The following is a 19029-nucleotide window of genomic DNA, read 5'->3' on the forward strand; positions in this document are numbered from 1 at the left end:
AGGGGTGGGATAGGGAGGGAGGGAGGGAGGGAGACACAAGAGGGAGGGGATATGGGAACATATGTATATGTGTAACTGATTCACTTTGTTGTAAAGCAGAAACTAACACACCATTGTAAAGCAATTATACTCCAATAAAGATGTTAAAAAAAAAAAAAAAAGTCAACCTCCTTACTAGGCCCTGCACGGACCAGCCTCCCATCATCTTCCAAACCTTTTCCTACTCTTCTTTCCAGCTCACTCGGCCCGGCCTCTCTGCTGCTCCCAGCGCACAGCAGACACAGTGCTGCCTTAGGGCCTTTTCCTCACTCTTCTCACAGATCCTCTCCACAAACCCCCTCACCTCCTTCAAGCCTCTTCAAATTTTGCCTTCTAAGGCCCAACTTGACCACGCTGTTTGTAACAATGCACTTTATCTTCTTCCCCTCCCCCAGCCCCCCACCCCCGACCTCCCACGCTCTGCTCTATTTTTACCCATAGAACTTACCAGTTTCAGATGTACTATATTATGTTCACATTTGTCCTTTACTGATGGTCCCCTTTAACAGAATGTAAGCTCCACTACGGTTGAGATCTTTGTCTGTTTCGCTATGGACACATCCCAAGTGTGGAGTGTGATGGCTGACACATAGCAGATGCTCAAAGATATTTGTTGAATAGGTGAATGCATACATAGATTTATACTATGCATATCATTAGAACCTTGACTTTTCACTTAATGACATATTCATTCATTCGACAAATATATCTTGGAAGTCTAGGAAGTTTTTTTATCAGCACATATACTTTTTTCTCCTTTTTAATGGAAGCTTATTATTTCATTAGAATTGCAGCATTAGAAAGATGTACCATAATTTACATAACCAGTTCTATTGTTTCTAGTCTTTTGTTTTTACAGATAATACTGTAATGACAATCTGGTCCATATATTATTTTACATGTATCAGAATATCTGTAGGATAAATTCCTGGAAGTGGAATTGTTGGGTCAAAGGGTATATGCTTTTTAATTATAATAGGTATTGCCAAATTGAATTCCATAGAACTTGTACTAATTTATGTTCCCTCCAGCCATGTATGAGAGTTTGTTTTCTCACACTTTTACCAGCACAGTTTTATAATTTCTTATCTTTGCTAGTCTGATAGGTAGAAAATGAATTGTTAATGAAGTTTTAATTTGCATTCCTCTTATTTTGAGTGATTGGAACATTTCTTCATAAGTTTAAATGATGTTTGATTCTTTTTCTATTTTCTAGTTATATTTTTCATCTGTTTTTCTATTGGATTGCTGATCCATTCCTTATTGATTCCTAGAAGTTATCTATACAGTAGAGAATCATTAGAACCTTGACTTTTCACTTAATGACATATTCATTCATTCGACAAATATATCTTGGAAGTCTAGGAATTTTTTTTATCAGCACATATACTTTTTTCTCCTTTTTAATGGAAGCTTATAATTTCATTAGAATTGCAGCATTAGAAAGATGTACCATAATTTACATAACCAGTTCTATTGTTTCTAGTCTTTTGTTTTTACAGATAATACTGTAATGACAATCTGGTCCATATATTATTTTACATGTATCAGAATATCTGTAGGATAAATTCCTGGAAGTGGAATTGTTGGGTCAAAGGGTATATGCTTTTTAATTATAATAGGTATTGCCAAATTGAATTCCATAGAACTTGTACTAATTTATGTTCCCTCCAGCCATGTATGAGAGTTTTTCTCACACTTTTACCAGCACAGTTTTATAATTTCTTATCTTTGCTAGTCTGATAGGTAGAAAATGAATTGTTAATGAAGTTTTAATTTGCATTCCTCTTATTTTGAGTGATTGGAACATTTCTTCATAAGTTTAAATGATGTTTGATTCTTTTTCTATTTTCTAGTTATATTTTTCATCTGTTTTTCTATTGGATTGCTGATCCATTCCTTATTGATTCCTAGAAGTTATCTATACAGTAGAGAAATTAGCCCTTTGCCTAAATAGGAAATGGAAATATTTTTCTCTTGTTTGTGGTTTGTCTTTTGACCTTGCTTATGATTTTGGGCCTAGCAGATTTTTTAAAAGTTTTTAACAAAGTTGAATTTATCATTTTTATTAATACTTTTTTCTTCTGGGCTTTATGACAAACATAAAAGGCTATCCTCAATCTGATTTATTTAAACATTCTCAAATGACTTCTAATATTTTTGCAGTTTTACTTTTACTTTTAAACCTTTGGTCCACCTAGAATATATTTTGATGAACTGTAAGACAGGATTCAATCATCTCTGCCCTCAATGACTATCCAGTTACCTCGAAACCATTATTTAAATAAGGCAACTTTTCTTTACTATTTCAAGATGCCATTTTTGTCTTATGTTAAATTAATAAGTGACATCAAAGAGATTTGAAATTGAATGTTCCATATTTTGGAACAACACCCCTAAGTTTTCCCTATACCTTTACATTTTATTCTTAACTTCTATTCTGTGCCATTGATTCTTGTGTCTGTTCATGCCCCAGGACTACTTTTTCAGTTTCTAATGGCATAGAGTGAAAAGGCTAGTGCCCCATCATTGCATTTATCGTCAGAATATCCCTAAAAATTCTTGCTGCTTATTTTTCCATCTGAAATTTATTTTTTTAAATATCTTTATTGGAGTATAATGGCTTTACAATGTTGTGTTCGTTTCTGCTGTACAACAAAGTGAATCAGCTATATGTATATATATATCCATCCACCTGAAATTTAGAATCAGCTTGTCTGTTACCTCTCAAACAATGCCAAGACCAAGATCAAAAACAACAGTAACAACAGCAACCCTGAAGTATTTCGGTGGGTTCCGATTACATTCACACTCTCCAGTTCCAATCCTAGCTATTACCGTTACTGTACTGAAATCATTGAAAAACAAAGTCTTTTCCCGTTTTGTCTCTGAGCTAATTCTTGCTGGACTTCTGGTTGCAGATGCACGCATAGTTTCATCTTTATGACTGCCCTGGGCTGTTGTTCTGGGCTCTGAGCCCCACAATTCTTATATCCCTTTGCTTTTTTCATGCTATAGCATAATTTAAAGCAGTTTGTTCAAAATCATAATTATAAGGGACTTACCTTAATATGCCTTTTATTAACTTCTTTTACATAGAAGTCTTATAATCCTGAAACTATCTTGCAGTCATTCCAATTCAAGTCTGTATGTTGTGATTCTGACCTTTAAACTTGTAAGCATACGTTCCACTTGAGTTCTTAAAGATTCAGACACACGGCCGGTTTCTATGCACCCACTCAGGTGAAGTACATATTCTATCTTGCAGCTTTCTGTTCCTTAGCAAAGTGCTTAGCATCTGTAGTCAATAAACATACTCCACAGGGTGCAAGAGAAAAAAGGAACTGAATAAAACAATTTTAAAATATATGTCAGCGGGCAACTCATAAGATTAAATTTTTAAAACTAAAATAAAGTTCTACTCACCATTGACTAAATATATTTTAAAATCTACAAGCGGTAGATAGACTATAATTCACATCCATGTATGTATATATATATATATATATATCCATAAAATACTGAAGAAATAAAAATTAATAAAATTGGTACATTCTAAAAATTAGAATCAGTGGTTATAGGATCTGCATGAAAAATGCAGAGCCATATATGACTTGTGATCTCATTTCTGTAGGGATGAAAAATAATAATAACTAACAGTTACCAAATACTACTTGTTTGTCAAGAAGTCTTTTCAAGCAATCAGTCTCATGCTGATGACTGAAAGAGGCAAAGAAAAGGCCTGGAGGTGAGACCCAAGGAGTGACTTGGTCACACCCTTCTAGAGTGTCCTTCTCCCTGAGCAGCTTGCCTAAATTCCTCGGCAATAGAACAGTGGGGTTTATTCCCACAGTGCTCCCGTTACCTGGGGGATGCTCCCTGGCCAAAGTCCACTGAGTGTATCTGTGAGACCAGAGAGTATGAAGCCAGACCATGACTCCGGACTCCCTGGAATGGGTGACAGCAGTTGTAGTGCTGTCTTTTGTGTCTTCCTGAGGCCTCTGACAAAGAGGCTGGAATTTCCTTGTATTCCAGAAAACTCAGAGATGGTATTTTGTGAAGTAGGAAGCTGTTGGCCTGAACCGACAGGGGAAACAACCATCTACTAGTGACGACCTAACAACCTCAAGAAGAACAAAACCATAAGAGAACTAGGAAAATTTATCTTTGAGATTGTAGAATCCACTTTGCTGACAACAAAATTTAAATCAAGCCATTCCTTCACAAATGTGGACAAGATTAAACACAAAGCTAGAATACCAGTTTGGCTAGCAGGCTACTGATGGTAGATATTACCGCCTTGGCAGTACCACATGACATGAGTCAGAAAATGAGCTGTGAGCCCATTATTGTTACTTTTCCAGCCCTCGACAGTGTTATAGTACATGTACTCACTATCCTTCTACCCACTTAGCTGACTTCTCTAAGAGTAAGGACCACCACCTATTTCATGTACCAAGAACCCGAGCATCTAACACGGCACCTGGTATACAGTAGTTTGCTTCCTACTGCATGTTGAATAAGCAAAATCAATAATTAATATCCCATACATCTCTATGATTTCTAGAGATGTAGATTCTTTAGAACAGATTGTAGAGCTTCTAGAGATATGTAGATTTCTAGCTGAAATGCATAGCTCTATGGATACATTCTATTATGTAATTAAATGATAATCCTTCAAATGGACCAATAATAGAAATAGCTTTCTTTGGGAATACTGAGTGGGGGGAGAGGGGATGGGAAATACTTATGCATAGAGTGATATGTCAAGGATACTACCTGGTCCTGGAGTTTGTTATGGGTCCTCAGCAGAGAGAGTCCAGTGGATCTTAAAGTCCAGTGGTAGGAAATAGACACCCAAAGCAGGTAAGATGGAAAGAGTGCTATGAGAAATAGGAAATATCACATATGGTTAAAAGTAAGGAAAGGCAGATCAATAAACTTGAACCCTTGCTAATCTTAAGACCTAACATGCAGTTGCTATGTAGAAAAGGATAATTTGAACTTCATTCAATTCAATATTAAAGTGTTTCTATTTAGAACTAACTAGAGTAAAACCATTTGTTTTCAATCCTGCTAGTTGGAATCAGATGGTAATGCACTGAATGCATCTGCACTTTTCAAATGGAGTGACTTGATGCGTAATACCCAACCTTGACGTGCTTGAATGTCTTTACCTGGTTGCTGTGAAGCAGGAGTTGAATAACGCAGGTGAAGCAGTCACGCATGGCCTGGCTTCCAATAACTGGACAGCAAAAGGCAACGGTTTCTTCTTTCCTCTTCTGAGTGATCTCAGCCAAGCAGAAAGGAGAGCTTATTAGAGGCAGCAGAACGTCAAAACCCTCTGTTCTGTAAAGAAACCTGTTCTGTCAAATAGTGTCTACATGATATCAGTGAAAAAAAGGCCCCCAAGGCTAGAATATGCAGGCTATAAATAGGTCAAATGGAATCAAAGTTAGAGAAAGACAGTACCAGAGTGACTTCTTTGTCACATAAAGGTCCAGTGATTACTAAATAGCCCGACCCCTGTGCTTTGTGACTGCTGTGGGGGTGAGGTAACTTCTCCATCTCTCCTAGGGAATGCTAGGCACCTGTTTCCCAGCCCACAGGTCTATTGTCTCTAAAAACAAGGTTCTTTTCTTGGTGGAATGACTTCTATAAAATTTAACTACAGTAATTTCTTAGGGTCCTCAAATTAAGTTCCCAGATGGCCTCCAGGAATTAACATAGCTTCCTAAATATCAGAAAACATGGGAGCTGCATAGACTCCTACTGTACAGGGAGCCTCTAAGACAACTAAGAAAAATGTACTTTAAGCTCTTTTGTTTGTTTGGTTTTGGCTGTGCCTCGCAGCTTACGGGATCTTAGTTCCCTGACCAGGGATCAAACCCAGGCCCCAGCAGTGAAAGCGCCAAGTTCTAACCACTGGACCACCAGGGAATTCCCTAAGCTCTTTTTAAAGTAACTTTCCAAAATGGTTACAATTTTAACAACTTGCATGGGGCTTAGTATCTAAGATCTAGAGTGGCTTTTCCAGGTATTGTACTCAAAGTAATTGGTACCACGAGAGTTACTAAGTGTTCTCAAGACAAGTTATACTAAAAATTGGTTCACTCAGGGAATCTTTCTTTTTGAAAATAGCCTTAGTCTCAATCAGATTTTGTTAGAAAATTTGTGTAAGTGTCCCACTGAGATTTCAAAGACATACCTCACTTTCAATTTTTCACTTGACATTGCAATTCTCACATTTGAGCTTCAGGCAATTGATCTGTCTCCAGAACCCTCCAGGGACTCTGCCCTTCTCGACACCTGCGTGGTGAGGGGGAGCTCTGGGTTATGCCCCTCCATAAATTCTTCCCTGGGCTCCACATCAGGAGGGTTCCTCAAGCACATTCAGGGAAGGCTGATCAATTCTTGGCTCCCAGCCCATGCCCACTGGAAGAGCAAGGGTACTGCACAGTAATTCAGACTTGCCCGCTACAATTTCAATGTGTTTTGAAAGCAGTGCACCCCTGACGCCTACTCAGTGTTTACACAGGCACTAAATTAGGCTCTGTGCTGTAGCTGTGGAAAACACATGGCTCTGCAGTCAAACAATTTGTCATTTTTCAACAAGCGACTTTCCTTCTCTGAGTCTCAGTTTCTTAATTTTCAAAATGGGGGTAATAGGAGGCATCTTACAGGGTTGCTGTGAGATTTCAGTAAGACAAGGTATTAGTAAGGAATTTAGTGCAATAGCTGATACATAGCAGATGCTCAGTCAGTGGTCGTTGCTGTATTTTCCATTGTTTCTTTTGCTTATCCACAAGGATCATCCTTATCAGTGTCATGGAAACAAGAGACTGCTGAGGGCTTCCCTGGTGGCGCAGTGGTTAAGAATCCGCCTGGCAATGCAGGGGACACGGGTTTGAGCCCTGGTCCGGGAAGACCCCACATGCCACGGAGCAACTAAGCCCATGCGCCACAACTACTGAGCCTGAGTTCTAGAGCCCACGAGCCACAACTACTGCCCACGTGCCTAGAGCCCATGCTCTGCAACAAGTGAAACCACTGCAATGAGAAGCCCGCGCATCACAACGAAGAGTAGCCCCCGCTCACCGCAACTAGAGAAAGCCTGCGCGTAGCAACGAAGACCCAACGCAGCCAAAAATAAATAAATAAAATTTAAAAATAAAAATAAAAGAGACTGCTGAGAGGTTCCGTAGATGGGATTATGGAAATACGAACGAGGTCTGATTTTTAGTTTACTATCAGCTTTTTCTGCCCTTTAGAGCAGATTATCCATTCACTTTGAACTTTAATTCTCAGGGGTACATCATCTTGGAGACATTCAAGCTAGAAAGAACTGTGGTTTGAAGTGATCAAAGTGAAGGATTTGGGTAAGAGTAAAGATAGTGTTTCTTCAATTTGGCCTTGGGGCAGGCAGAGCAGAATGAGAACAGAGGACTGAAGAGGTCCCCTCCCCTCGTGGTTCGTGCTGACTCCAGGCTCTAAGGCAAAAAGCAAGTGGGGTTCTGGGATCAGGTCGGTCTGTGCTGACAGAGCCCCCTGTGATCACCCCTACAACAGGAGGGCTGATTAGTACTGTGGGGAAGCGGGCGGAGCAGTCCTCTGGTGGGCAGGTCAAGCTGGGATCAGGACAGTAACAAGATCTCTAACCCTGCCCTTATCGGAAGCATCCACATTACTTTAAAAACCCTAAGGGAGCTAACGGTTGGGATTGGGGTGGGAGCTGAGGGTGAAGTATCAATATAAACAAGGAAAATACTAAAAACACGGATATTTTATTCCAACCTGGTTGAAGCCTGAGAAGCTAGATTCCTTTTTCCAAACCAAAAATAAGTCGCCTGCTTTCCTTTTATGTTACGCACTGTATCACTGATACCAAAAGACACACCTTCGCTGTGGCCATGAAGTGAACAGTCTTCAGAAGATGCTTTCCTTCTGCTTTCCTTCCTTGCGCTCAGCTGCGAATCTGGTGAATGACTCCAATAACTCAGACACACAACCCTAGGTACAGCTTCCTTTCACTTCTAGAAGGGACAAAAACGATGCATGAGGGCTTCCCTGGTGGTGCAGTGGTTAAGAGTCCGCCTGCCAACGCGGGGGACACGGGTTCGAGCCCTGGTCTGGGAAGATCCCACATGCCGCAAGAGAAGCCACCGCAGTGAGAAGCCCGCGCACCGCGACAGAGTGGCCCCCGCTTGCTGCAACTAGAGAGAGCCCGCGTGCAGCAACGAAAATCCAACACAGCCAAAAATAAATAAATAAAAATTTTTAAAAAACACAAAAAAACGATGCATGACGTAGAGGACAGACCACGTCCTTCCAGTCCTCATCAGAGAAGCCACGAAGACACACACCTGCAGAGTCAACCAACCAGGCACCAAGGCCTTCACATCTGAACAAAAATAATGACGGAAGGCGTCGGCTGAAGACTGACTCTGTGGATTTGAAACTGGCTCTGACCCTTCCTCGCTGTATGACATTGAGAAAGTGACTTGACCTGTCTGTGCCTGTGTTAAAGGTTCCTACCTTTCACGGCCTGCTGTGAACATGAATGAGTCCACTTGTGGACGTGTGGTTGGCACATGCTAGCACTCCCCAGTGTCAGCTGCTGTTCTTATCTATTCAAATCTGCAAAACCCAGGTCTCTCTCATGTAACCATCTGCCTGTGCCTTGTGATATTTTGAATTCCCTCTCTGTCACTAGCTGTGTGCCCTGGAGAAAGTTACTGAATCTCCCTGAGCCTCAGTTTCCCTCCCTATAAATTGGGGGCAGTTATAATTACTTTCAAAAGTCATTGTGAGGATTAAATATTAAGGTTTTTAAAGTGCTTCACATGTAGAGAAAAGGGAACCCTCCTACACTGCTGGGAATGTAAACTGATGCAGCCACTATGGAAACAGTATGGAGATTCCTTAAAAAACTAGAAATAGAATCACCATATGATCCAGCAATCCCCCTCCTGGGCATATAACCGGAAAAGATGAAAAACCTAATTTGAAAAGATACATGCATCCCAATGTTCACTGCAGCACTATTTACAATAGCCAAGACATGGAAGTGACCTAAGTGTCCATCAACAGACAATTGGTTTAAGAAGATATGGTATATACACAATGGAATATTACTCAGCCATAAAAAAGAATGAAATATTGCCATTTGCAGCAACATGGATGGACCTAGAGAATATCATACTGAGTGAAGTAAGTCAGACAGAGAAAGACAAATATTATATGATATCACTTATATGTGGAATCTAAAAAATAATACAAATGAAGCTATATACAAAACAGAAACAGACTCACATAGAAAACAAACTTATGGTTACCAAAGGGGAAAGAGCTGGGGGGAGGGATAAATTAGGAGTATGGGATTAACAGATACACACTACTATATATAAAATAAACAATAAGGATTTACCATATAGCTCAGGGAACTATATTCAATATCTTACAATAACCTATAATGGAAAATAATCTGAAAATATATATATATATAACTGAATCACTTTGCTGTATACCTGAAACTAACACAATATTGTAAATCAACTATACTTCAATTTTAAAAAAGTGCTTCACACATGTAAATACGTACATAGTAGTTTTCATGTTATCATTTGTCAAAATGGGATAACAACCACCCCTGTCCTGCCTATCCCATTGACTGCTATGAGAAGAACATGCTGGAAAAAGCAGTGTAAAGTACTGTATAAATGTTCTGACTTCCAGCCCCTAGGCAATCGATTAGTATGGACCAAAGTAGTCCTGCAGAATCAGGAAGCTAAACACTAGGAGAGTGTAGTCCATTATGCAGTTGTAAACAAATCACTACTTTTATCATTAGGAAATCCCAGACTGGTCAATGTAAACAAATCCACCTAAGGCCTGCTTGACAATAGCACTTTTTAATTTACTGAAAACGGCTTTCCAGGTATTTAATTTTAAAGCCACCAATATAAGTTGGTGATTAATAATTTAAGGATGCTACATTAAAGTGGATAGATTTTTTTGGAGCAGTCGTTATGGCTTGGGTTTTCTTCCATTTTAACTCAGTAGATGTTGACATTTGTTGGTCCTGAGCATTGCAGTACGGAATGATTTTCTGCATTTTGACCTAAAGGAGATGAGTTCCAAGCACTCCTGGGCTTGGGTATAAACATAAGGGGACTCCCCATCCCTGAGGCAAGGAATCTGACCTCTAAAGACATATTTTTCTTTCACAAATGGCAAATATAAGAGAGTCCTTTCTGAATTATTTTATATAGGCTTCCCAGAATTTAAGTTTCATCCTGTTGAATCTGAGAAACATTGCTTTTTTTCCTACAAAGCTATTGCAGTTCACCAAATAATAATCTTTAGACTAGATTACTAGACACACCTCTCCACAACGGAAACCATCTAAGAACATGTCCCTTTACTGTTTTTTAACTGCAACGAATACTAAAATAGTTAAATGTCGGATGTAAACGTGAGCTCACAGATACAGAAGTATGTTTAGACTTCTTCCAAGAAATCTTTTTCCCTCCTACTCAGTTTTGACCCCTCTCACTGTTACCTCTCCTCCATTAGACTTGGAACCTTTTGAATATTTTGGTTCTCCATCAAAATGCTCACAGCTCACTAGTCCCCTGCACATAACCAGGGATCAATAAATGGTTTTTGAGTGAATTTATTTAGTCTTTAGAACAATGTCTTTTGTAGTGCCATTTCAGATGAAGACTTCTAATCATGAGTTGTTTGGTCCTCCTGAGTAATAAGACTGGAAGGTGTTTTCTTTCTTTCTGGCAGAATAAAATCTGCATGTCCCGGTGAGAGCTTCAGAAACGTATAATTGATGTATTTTTGAAACGCTACCCTGGTTTCCTGTAACTCCTCCTCCAGGAAATCTTTCCAATTTGTCATGATTCCCAGTTGCTTCGCCATGGACAGCAGCTCCCCCTGAGTGTTAAGCAGTTTGTCCATCACATTTCCAAGCGTGGCCTGATGTGTTTTCTCTGCTTCTTGAAGCACTTCCTGAACCTCTTCTTGCTTCTGTCTCTGAGCCACGCAATAGTAGACGTTCATTTCATGTTCTTTTTCCTTTATCAGTTGGCTCACACTCTTCTTTTGATCCTTCATAACTGTGACACCAGCTCTCAAAAGTTCCTCCATGGCCTTTCTACAGAAAGGAATAAGGGTTGAATATTAATAGATGGATTAGCCACCAAAAAAAAAAAAAGATTTTGTCTTTCACCGCAGATGCAGGAGAAATGATTTCATGGTTTACATGAGTCACCAGTCTGAGACAGGCTGGTAGAGATGAGCTTTGATTAGATGTTAACAATAAAAAAATATTTTTCAGAGCAGGGCAGGAGCACATTGATTTCCCCACTGTGGGCTAGGGCGAGGCCACTAGTCTAGTGTCTAACGCTAACTTTAGGGACTCGAGTTCACTGTGGTCAGAAAAATATGAATGCAGAATTCTAAAGAAAAATGAAGAAATAGGCTCAGATTTCCAAACCCCTAGAGAAAGTATTTCTATATACTCACCTTTAGCCAGAGGGGAGGAAACTGTCTCACAGGGCGAGTTTAGCCCTATTCTTGATTCTATCTGAGCAATACTCTAAGACAGCAGTCTCAAACTTTTTGGTCTCAAGATCACTTTTCACTCTTAAAATGACCAAGAATCCCAAAGATGTTGTTCATATGGGTTATATCTAGTGACCCTAACAGTTTTAAAAGTTAAAAGTCAGACATTTAACAAACATTTATAAATTCATGTGAAGTATCGATAAATCCATTAAACATTAACATAAAACACTTAGCTCGTATGAAAAATATTTTTTCTAAATCAAAAAACTTTTGGTGAGAAAAGTGGCATCATTTTACATTTGTGGCAAAACTCTTTACTGTCTGGCTTAATAGAAAAAAAAGCTAGATTTTCGTTTCGTTTCAATCTGTTGAGATATCACACATCATAAAACCCTGGAAAACACCACTACATACTCATGAGATAGAGTGAAAAGGCAAATCACATCTTAGTATTATTAAGAAAATAGCTTTGACCTTGGGGACCTGCTGAAAGGGTCTGGGACCATACTTTGAGAACCATTGCTGAATGAATTCATATGCCTCTGGTTATAATGTATATAATTATATAGAATTTATAGCAGCCAACTATAAACTCAATAGTAACTCAATGATTAATATATTAACTCAATGATTACTCAAACAAGTCTATGAGGCAGTTCAGTCTATGAGGCCTATTTTATAGATGAGGAACTGTGGCTCAGAGACGTCAAGCAACTTGCTCAATTTCACTTAATTAGAAGTGGCAAAACAAGTGCTACAACCCAGGCAGTCTGGGTTCAGGGCAAATCTCTTAGCCACTGAGATACACTTCTGGTGGATATCTCCTGATACCTAGTTGGAACAGAACCTTTAAAGATTTGAGGATTAAAAAACCTACTAATGTTGAATTAGAGTATTTATGGTTGTTAATAGGTGTGAGCTTCCTACTAGGTCAGCCTGGCTTTCTCTGGACCCACACAGAGGAGGTGTCCATCTAAGGGGCTGACTAAAAAGCTCCACCAGAGCTGATATCAGGTACATCTGCTCAAAGCGTACCTTAGATGACACCAGCTCCCACCCTCCATGACAGCCCCCTTTAAACTCCTTACTACCAAAATCTGTTCTCGCTTAAAAGGATCTGATATTTCTTTAAATGTCCTTTCCAACTTTCGCCAGTTATTTTCCCAGTGTTGGTACAGTAAAAACCAACACTTCATTTCTCCATAGGCAATTCCTAAGTTATGCAGGGATCTGTTTCCAAAATTCATTTGTGCATCCAATGTTTGGAGAAACACCGAACGTAGCAGATCATTTGCCAGGTGAGCCCACAATGAGCTATTTCACTTGAACTACAGGGCTCTTAGCACTATTTTAATTAGCTATAACCATTGTGATTATAAGGAAAATATATTCTGATGTTCCACCTGAGACGCTGGGAACCTATTGCACCTGGTCTGCGGGAGGATTAGTGATACCCAAGCTGGGGCAGTAGACATCAGACGGGGCGGGGAGGAGAGGAGGCATCTCCAGAGTCCAACCTTCAGCAGCGCGTTTATATCTCTGGGGTATTAATGCTCCCAACTTCCCTTGGCTCCGCCTCTTTAAACTCCCCACCTTCCCCTCCATGTGTTTGCTCATGCTGTCCCCACTCTTTTCAGTCCTTCACAAATGGGACCTCCTCCCTTCTCTCTAGGGCCCAAACCAAGACTAACTTCCTCCAAGAAACCCACCTCAGCACACAGCCCACACACTCTTTGCTTGATCTTTCCAGGACCGAGGACTCCTCTAGCACCCATGTGTTCTTTGCACAAGTCCCTCTAGCCTTGCTCAAAGGGGACAGCTATGCCTTAGTTACTTCACATAATGTTGAGGCAAGCGCCTTATTCCTCAGTGCCCGAGCTCAGAACCACATCCCAGAAGGCACTTGATGAACCCTGGTGAAGTGAGCAGGGTGGCGTAAGGGAAGGTCACAAGCTTTGGTATCATACACACCAGGGTTTGTATCTTCTCCAGGTGACCTTGGGCAGTTGCTTAGTCTCTCTCTAAGACTCAGCATGTTCATCTGAAGATACAAAAGATGACTGAATCCCCCAGGAAGGGATATGAGGATTCAATGAGAGGCATACAAAGGGCCTTGCATGTTCTAGTGTGGAATAAAGGACAGCTGTCACCAGGAATTACAGCCATGACCACACGCATTCCTGAGCAGTCACTTCAGTCATGCCTTTGCCTTGGGCGAGAAAATGCTTAGAACCTTTCCGAGCAAGATGTTTATTTCTTTTTTCTTTTTGTTACCGTTAAGAGAAAAAGTACAGTGTCTCCTAGATAATCTGTTTAGAACTCAATCACCTCAACCCACAAAGAAAGTTTTCTGAGCATTTAACAAATTTGTCACAATATGTAAGTATTCTGAATGCTGAAGTCTTGAGTGAAAGTTTATAGCCAGGTAAGAGATCCACAGTGGAATTCTCAACAGTGGCCCTTCTCCATATATTAATTTCTGCGAATGCTCTAAAGAACGCTGGAATCTAGCAATGTCTCGAAATAAGACCTGGTGTGCTGCAAAGTGGGTTCAGCTGACTGGAACAAACTTGAACCTTCGATAACTATTTAAAGAACACCCACCATGCGCGAGGTTCTCCACCAGGCACTTGGAACACATCAATAACAAAATGGACATTCTAGATGGATATACTTAAATAACAGGCATGGCAGTTCCCTAATCTTAGTCAACTGGCTTAATGAAAGGTGGCTGTTGAACCTCACAGAGGAAAGGGCCAAAGGGGGACGAAAGCCAAAGGGTGAAGGAGGGAGCAGGAGGCTGCCGGTGTGTGTGAAGAGAGGACCCAGGGGCTTCCTCAGGATGGACAGAGCTCCTGCAGATGGAGGGTAGGAAACAGGGAGAGGAGAACCACCTCCCACCGCTTTGGACCACAACTCCCTCAGGAGTTACCGCCTTCTCTGACTTTCTCCTGAAATTCTCTTTCCTCTTCCTCCTCTGCCTCACAGTGACTTACAGCCTGTGCAAGAAGGGGGCACCACCGAAACAGCCGCGGCTGCAGCCTGCATTCCTATTTATCTGCACCCCCTACAGAATTTTACCTTTAGCCCTATTCTAAACAGTTCTAACAAGGACGATTTTACCCACTAATTATATACAAATAGATTTGTTAACTCAAGCAGCAAAGCAGGAGACAAGTCCTAGTCCAGGAGGTGGAATACCAAGGCTTCAGTTTTGGTCCTCCTGCTTCAGCTACATGAGCTTGGTCAGGTCGCTGAACACCCGGAAACTGAGGTTCTCTCTTGGCCACTAGGGCTCCTGACTGCTGTCCTGTTAAAACTGGCCAATTCCATCAAATGTTCATTACATATATAAAATGGTTCCTTTGGTATTTTTCACACATATATGTATGATCCAATTTATGTAAAAATTATTTCAGATTATGCACATATATAAGGCTGTAAATACATCAAAAGGGCACAGAAGGATACAGACCCCGTTCTTTAAAATGATTGTCTCTGGGAGACAGGGACGGGGTAGGAAGCAGTGAGTTGGGACTCTGAAATTTTTGCTCTCTATATTTCCATAAGGTCAACTTCGTTTACAGCATTATGACTTGTGTAATAAGAAAAAGACCACAAGTAACCCATCCACAGTAGTGTATGGTATGGGCTAGAGAATGTGAAGACTGACTTATATGTGTCTGTGGAGAAGTATTTCTTGATTCCTCTCCTCCCCTAAAACTGGAGCTATAGAATGAAAAACACAATTTTTAGAACAGTAGTTATCTCGCGAGAGGGAGGAAAGGAAGGAAATGTGGTTGAGGAAGAACATGGGACTTTTCAATCCCTTCAGATGGCTGGTAGGTCCTTGAGTATTCGTGTTATTTTTCTTTAAACCACACACACACACACACACACACACACACACACATATTCTACAATACACTATATATTGTTCTCTATGTTTGATATATTCCATAATAAAAATGTAAAAACAGGGCTTCCTTGGTGGTGCAGTGGTTAAGAATCCGCCTGCCAATGCAGGGGACACGGGTTCGATCCCTGGCCCAGGAAGATCCCACATGCCGCTTAGCAACTAAGCCCGTGCGCCACAACTACTGAGCCTGTGCTCTAGAGCCCGCGAGCCACAACTACTGAAGCCCATGCACCTAGAGCCCGTGCTCCACAACAAGAGAAGCCACTGCAATGAGAAGCCAGCGCACTGCATTAAAGAGTAGCCTCTGCTCACTGCAACCAGAGAAAGCCCACGCACAGCAACAGAGACCCAATGCAGCCAAAAATAAAAATAAAAAATAAGTAAATTTTTAAAAAATGTAAAAACACAAAACCTGGGAAATATCCACCTATGTGCTTCAACCTTATCCCTTTTTCCAAGTTGATTATGACAGAGTAAGACACTGATTTGCAGGGGTGCCCCCTGGAGTACCTTCTCTGGGCCTGGATCTCCTCCTGGGCTATGTGCCTCTCCTGGGCCCGGGCTTCCTCCACGGCCTGGACCTTCTCCCGGTGGCACTCCATCATGATCCTCTGGATCCTGTGGACCATGCGTTGCTCGGCAGCCAGGTGTTCTCGCTGCAGTTCTTCCTCCATGTTTTGATGCAACTCGATCTTGGTCTTAGATGCCATTTCCTTAAGCAACAGAAAAACTAGGTTTAGGTGTTACAGCTTTGATGTTTAAAAACGTTATTCAAATCATAATTCATCTGCCTGATGGAATGTACACCAGTTAAGCCTAATTATTTAAAAGAAGAGTGTATTTTAAAAAGAAGCAGACTCACAGATATAGAGATCTAACTAATGTTTACCAGTGGGGAGAGGGAAGGGGGAGGGGCAATACAGGGGGTGGGGAAAAAAAGGGGATTATGGGGTTGTATGAAATCATGTGTGTGAAACTTCTGAAAATTGTAAAGCACCATAGAATTTAAAGAATCTTTCATTCAATAAAAAAATATTTTTTTTAAAAAAAGTAAAGGAATACAGAAAAAAATGGAAAAAGAAAAAAACTGAAATGGTATATCCATACCATGGAATATTACATAGCTATTAAAAGGAAAAAATAGGGCTTCCCTGGTGGTGCAGTGGTTGAGAGTCCGCCTGCCGATGCAGGGGACACGGGTTCACGCCCCAGTCCGGGAAGATCCCACATGCCACGGAGTGACTGGGCCCGTGAGCCATAGCCTCTGAGCCTGCACGTCCGGAGCCTGTGCTCCGCAACAGGAGAGGCCACAACAGTGAGAGGCCCATGTACCGCAAAAAAAAAAAAAAAAAAAAAAAAAAGGAAAAAATAAAGAAGAGTGTATACTATATGGAAAAGTTTCATTTATAATGATGTTAAGTAAAATCAGAAATGCACAAACTATATAGCATAAAATACGTATATAGATAATATTGGAAAGGAATTGCAAAAAGAAAAGTAATTGGGTCACGGGTATTTTTTCTTGATTGTCCAAATATTCTATAGTGTCCTATTACCTTTATCCATGATTAGAAATACAGAATATGATACTGCTTTAGGAAGTCAGTCCTGGAAAATGGCAGAAATAATGACTATGAGAGTCTCCCGGGTAGGAGGAGACCTGAGGCCCAGGCAGCAAGCACCGCACACGACCGCAGTCACAGGAAGCTGCCTGCCAGTCCCCACTGTAGTTCTGGAGCATTCCAGCTCCTTCGAGTTGAGGGGCTCTTCCTCGTTCACAAAGGGGACGGGAGCAAGGGCTCCCACTGCGCCAAGGTAGAAGGACCTGTGGAGCCTTCAGCCAAGTAAAAAGAGGAGGCACTTGCCAAACCAGGACCTGAGGGAAACAGGCTCCCAAGGAAAACCCTGTATCCCTGGAAATGTCCACTGACAGCACAGTGTGACAGGCACAGTGCTAGGACCGATGCTACAGACAGAAGGAGGCTGGAATCCTCCTCAAGACTCGCTGCCTAGCAGAGGAGACCCAGACGCCATCCTGCAACCAGTGGTTTAACAGAAACACATGCCAGAAAGGAGGGGCAATTAATTCCATCCAGGAGTTTCAAAACTTTCGTTTAAAGGTCAGTTTGTATCTGTTTCAGGGATAAGAGAGAACATAAAGAAACAAAGGTGCTCAATATCCTGTGATAACCTAAATGGGAAAAGGATTTGATAAAGTATAGAAACATTATATGTATAACTGAATCACTTTGTTGTACACCTGAAACTAACACAACATTGTAAATCAACTCTGCTCCAATATTAAACAAATTTTTTTTTAAAAAGAATAAAAACAAAAGAAACTAAGTTATTTCACAGAGTGAGTCAGTGGAAGAACTAGGCACAAAAGCAGGATTCTTGCCCACCAGCTTCTCGCTTCACTGCTGGCTGTGATGCTGGGGTCTTTCCAGAGATTCAGCAGTTTATTTTCCTTCCAGAAATGCCTTCCAGGCTTATAAGACAGTGAGGTTCCTCCCTCCCTCCTCCTCCCTGTCTCCCAGAGACAATCGCTGAGCAGGGAATGGAAGGTTCTGCTACAGGTAATAAGCCTGAGTTTCTATCTTGTAGCCAGAGGCCATTGTTTAACGTCTTGGGGGATATTTTAACTTCTTAGGGATTATTTCTGGGTTTTCAAGTACATTTTCAGTAACTGAGATTGCTGAATGGTTGAGCCTTAGATAGATGAAGTATTATCATAATACATTTCTATTTTAATCATAGAATTTAAAAATGACACACCAGCCCTTTATTTTGACTGGGTTCTGAACTAGGATTCAGAGAATTAAACCGTCCCTCTTTTATGTAATGGTTTAGTAAAACCAAAATCATTTTACTGCCTCATACAGCATGTCCAATACCTATTTAAAGCTACGAAAAAAGAATTCAATGACCTACTATTTGGCGGTGTTCTTACTCAATGGAAAGCCTTCCAGTTAAATTACTTTTACTGAAATGCATTTTGAGTGAATCAGCCTCTATCTGGAGATAAGAGACAGCCTCATGAAATCCATCCTCTTTACTGTGCAGATGTTTGACAGACCTTCCTTTATTACACAATGCCTCCCTCATGAGAAGTTTCTCTCAGGTATCACATGGAGGAAGATCTGGGCCATCTGAGTATCGGATTTGTTTTTACCTCACGGACATGGTGATTCATAGCACTTTCCTCTGTGCATTGACTGTCAGAAAGCTCAAGGGCCAGCTATGATAACTGCATAGGACCTCGTGGCATACAGACATTTCTAAGTTTTGGGTTCACACCTGACTTCATTCTATTTCCTACTCTCATTTTCCCTTAGCTTCCATTTTATTATTTACTTTTTAATATTATTGTATTTGAATAAGATAATATTAGCGCCTTTTCAAAATCTTATCTGTCCATTGGACAAGACCTGGAAATTTTATTTAACAGCAAGCAACTGACACCCAAATTCTTTTTTTTTTTTTTTTTTTTT

At 40.7% G+C, this 19029-nt stretch overlaps 1 protein-coding gene and 1 long non-coding RNA gene across 2 annotated transcripts in view; both read right to left on the reverse strand.

Annotated features, from left to right (window-relative positions):
• Nucleotides 1–5841, reverse strand: part of LOC102973332 (uncharacterized) — a 28040-nt gene extending 22199 nt beyond the window's left edge. Inside the window, exons 1-3 of the long non-coding RNA XR_447514.4 lie at nucleotides 5217–5841; nucleotides 4819–4922; nucleotides 3105–3383 (exon numbers count right to left, since the gene is read on the reverse strand). This is a non-coding gene — a long non-coding RNA (uncharacterized lncRNA). The remainder of the gene's footprint in view (nucleotides 1–3104; nucleotides 3384–4818; nucleotides 4923–5216) is intronic.
• Nucleotides 5842–10698: 4857 nt separating this feature from the next.
• Nucleotides 10699–19029, reverse strand: part of C10H6orf163 (chromosome 10 C6orf163 homolog) — a 19352-nt gene continuing 11021 nt past the window's right edge. Inside the window, exons 4-5 of the mRNA XM_007104015.4 lie at nucleotides 16046–16248; nucleotides 10699–11203 (exon numbers count right to left, since the gene is read on the reverse strand). Of these exons, the coding sequence (XP_007104077.2) occupies nucleotides 10768–11203; nucleotides 16046–16248 (639 nt within the window). The 3' untranslated portion in view covers nucleotides 10699–10767. The remainder of the gene's footprint in view (nucleotides 11204–16045; nucleotides 16249–19029) is intronic.

This window comes from Physeter macrocephalus, chromosome 10 (genome assembly GCF_002837175.3).
Source record: "Physeter macrocephalus isolate SW-GA chromosome 10, ASM283717v5, whole genome shotgun sequence".
Taxonomy (NCBI): domain Eukaryota; kingdom Metazoa; phylum Chordata; class Mammalia; order Artiodactyla; family Physeteridae; genus Physeter; species Physeter macrocephalus.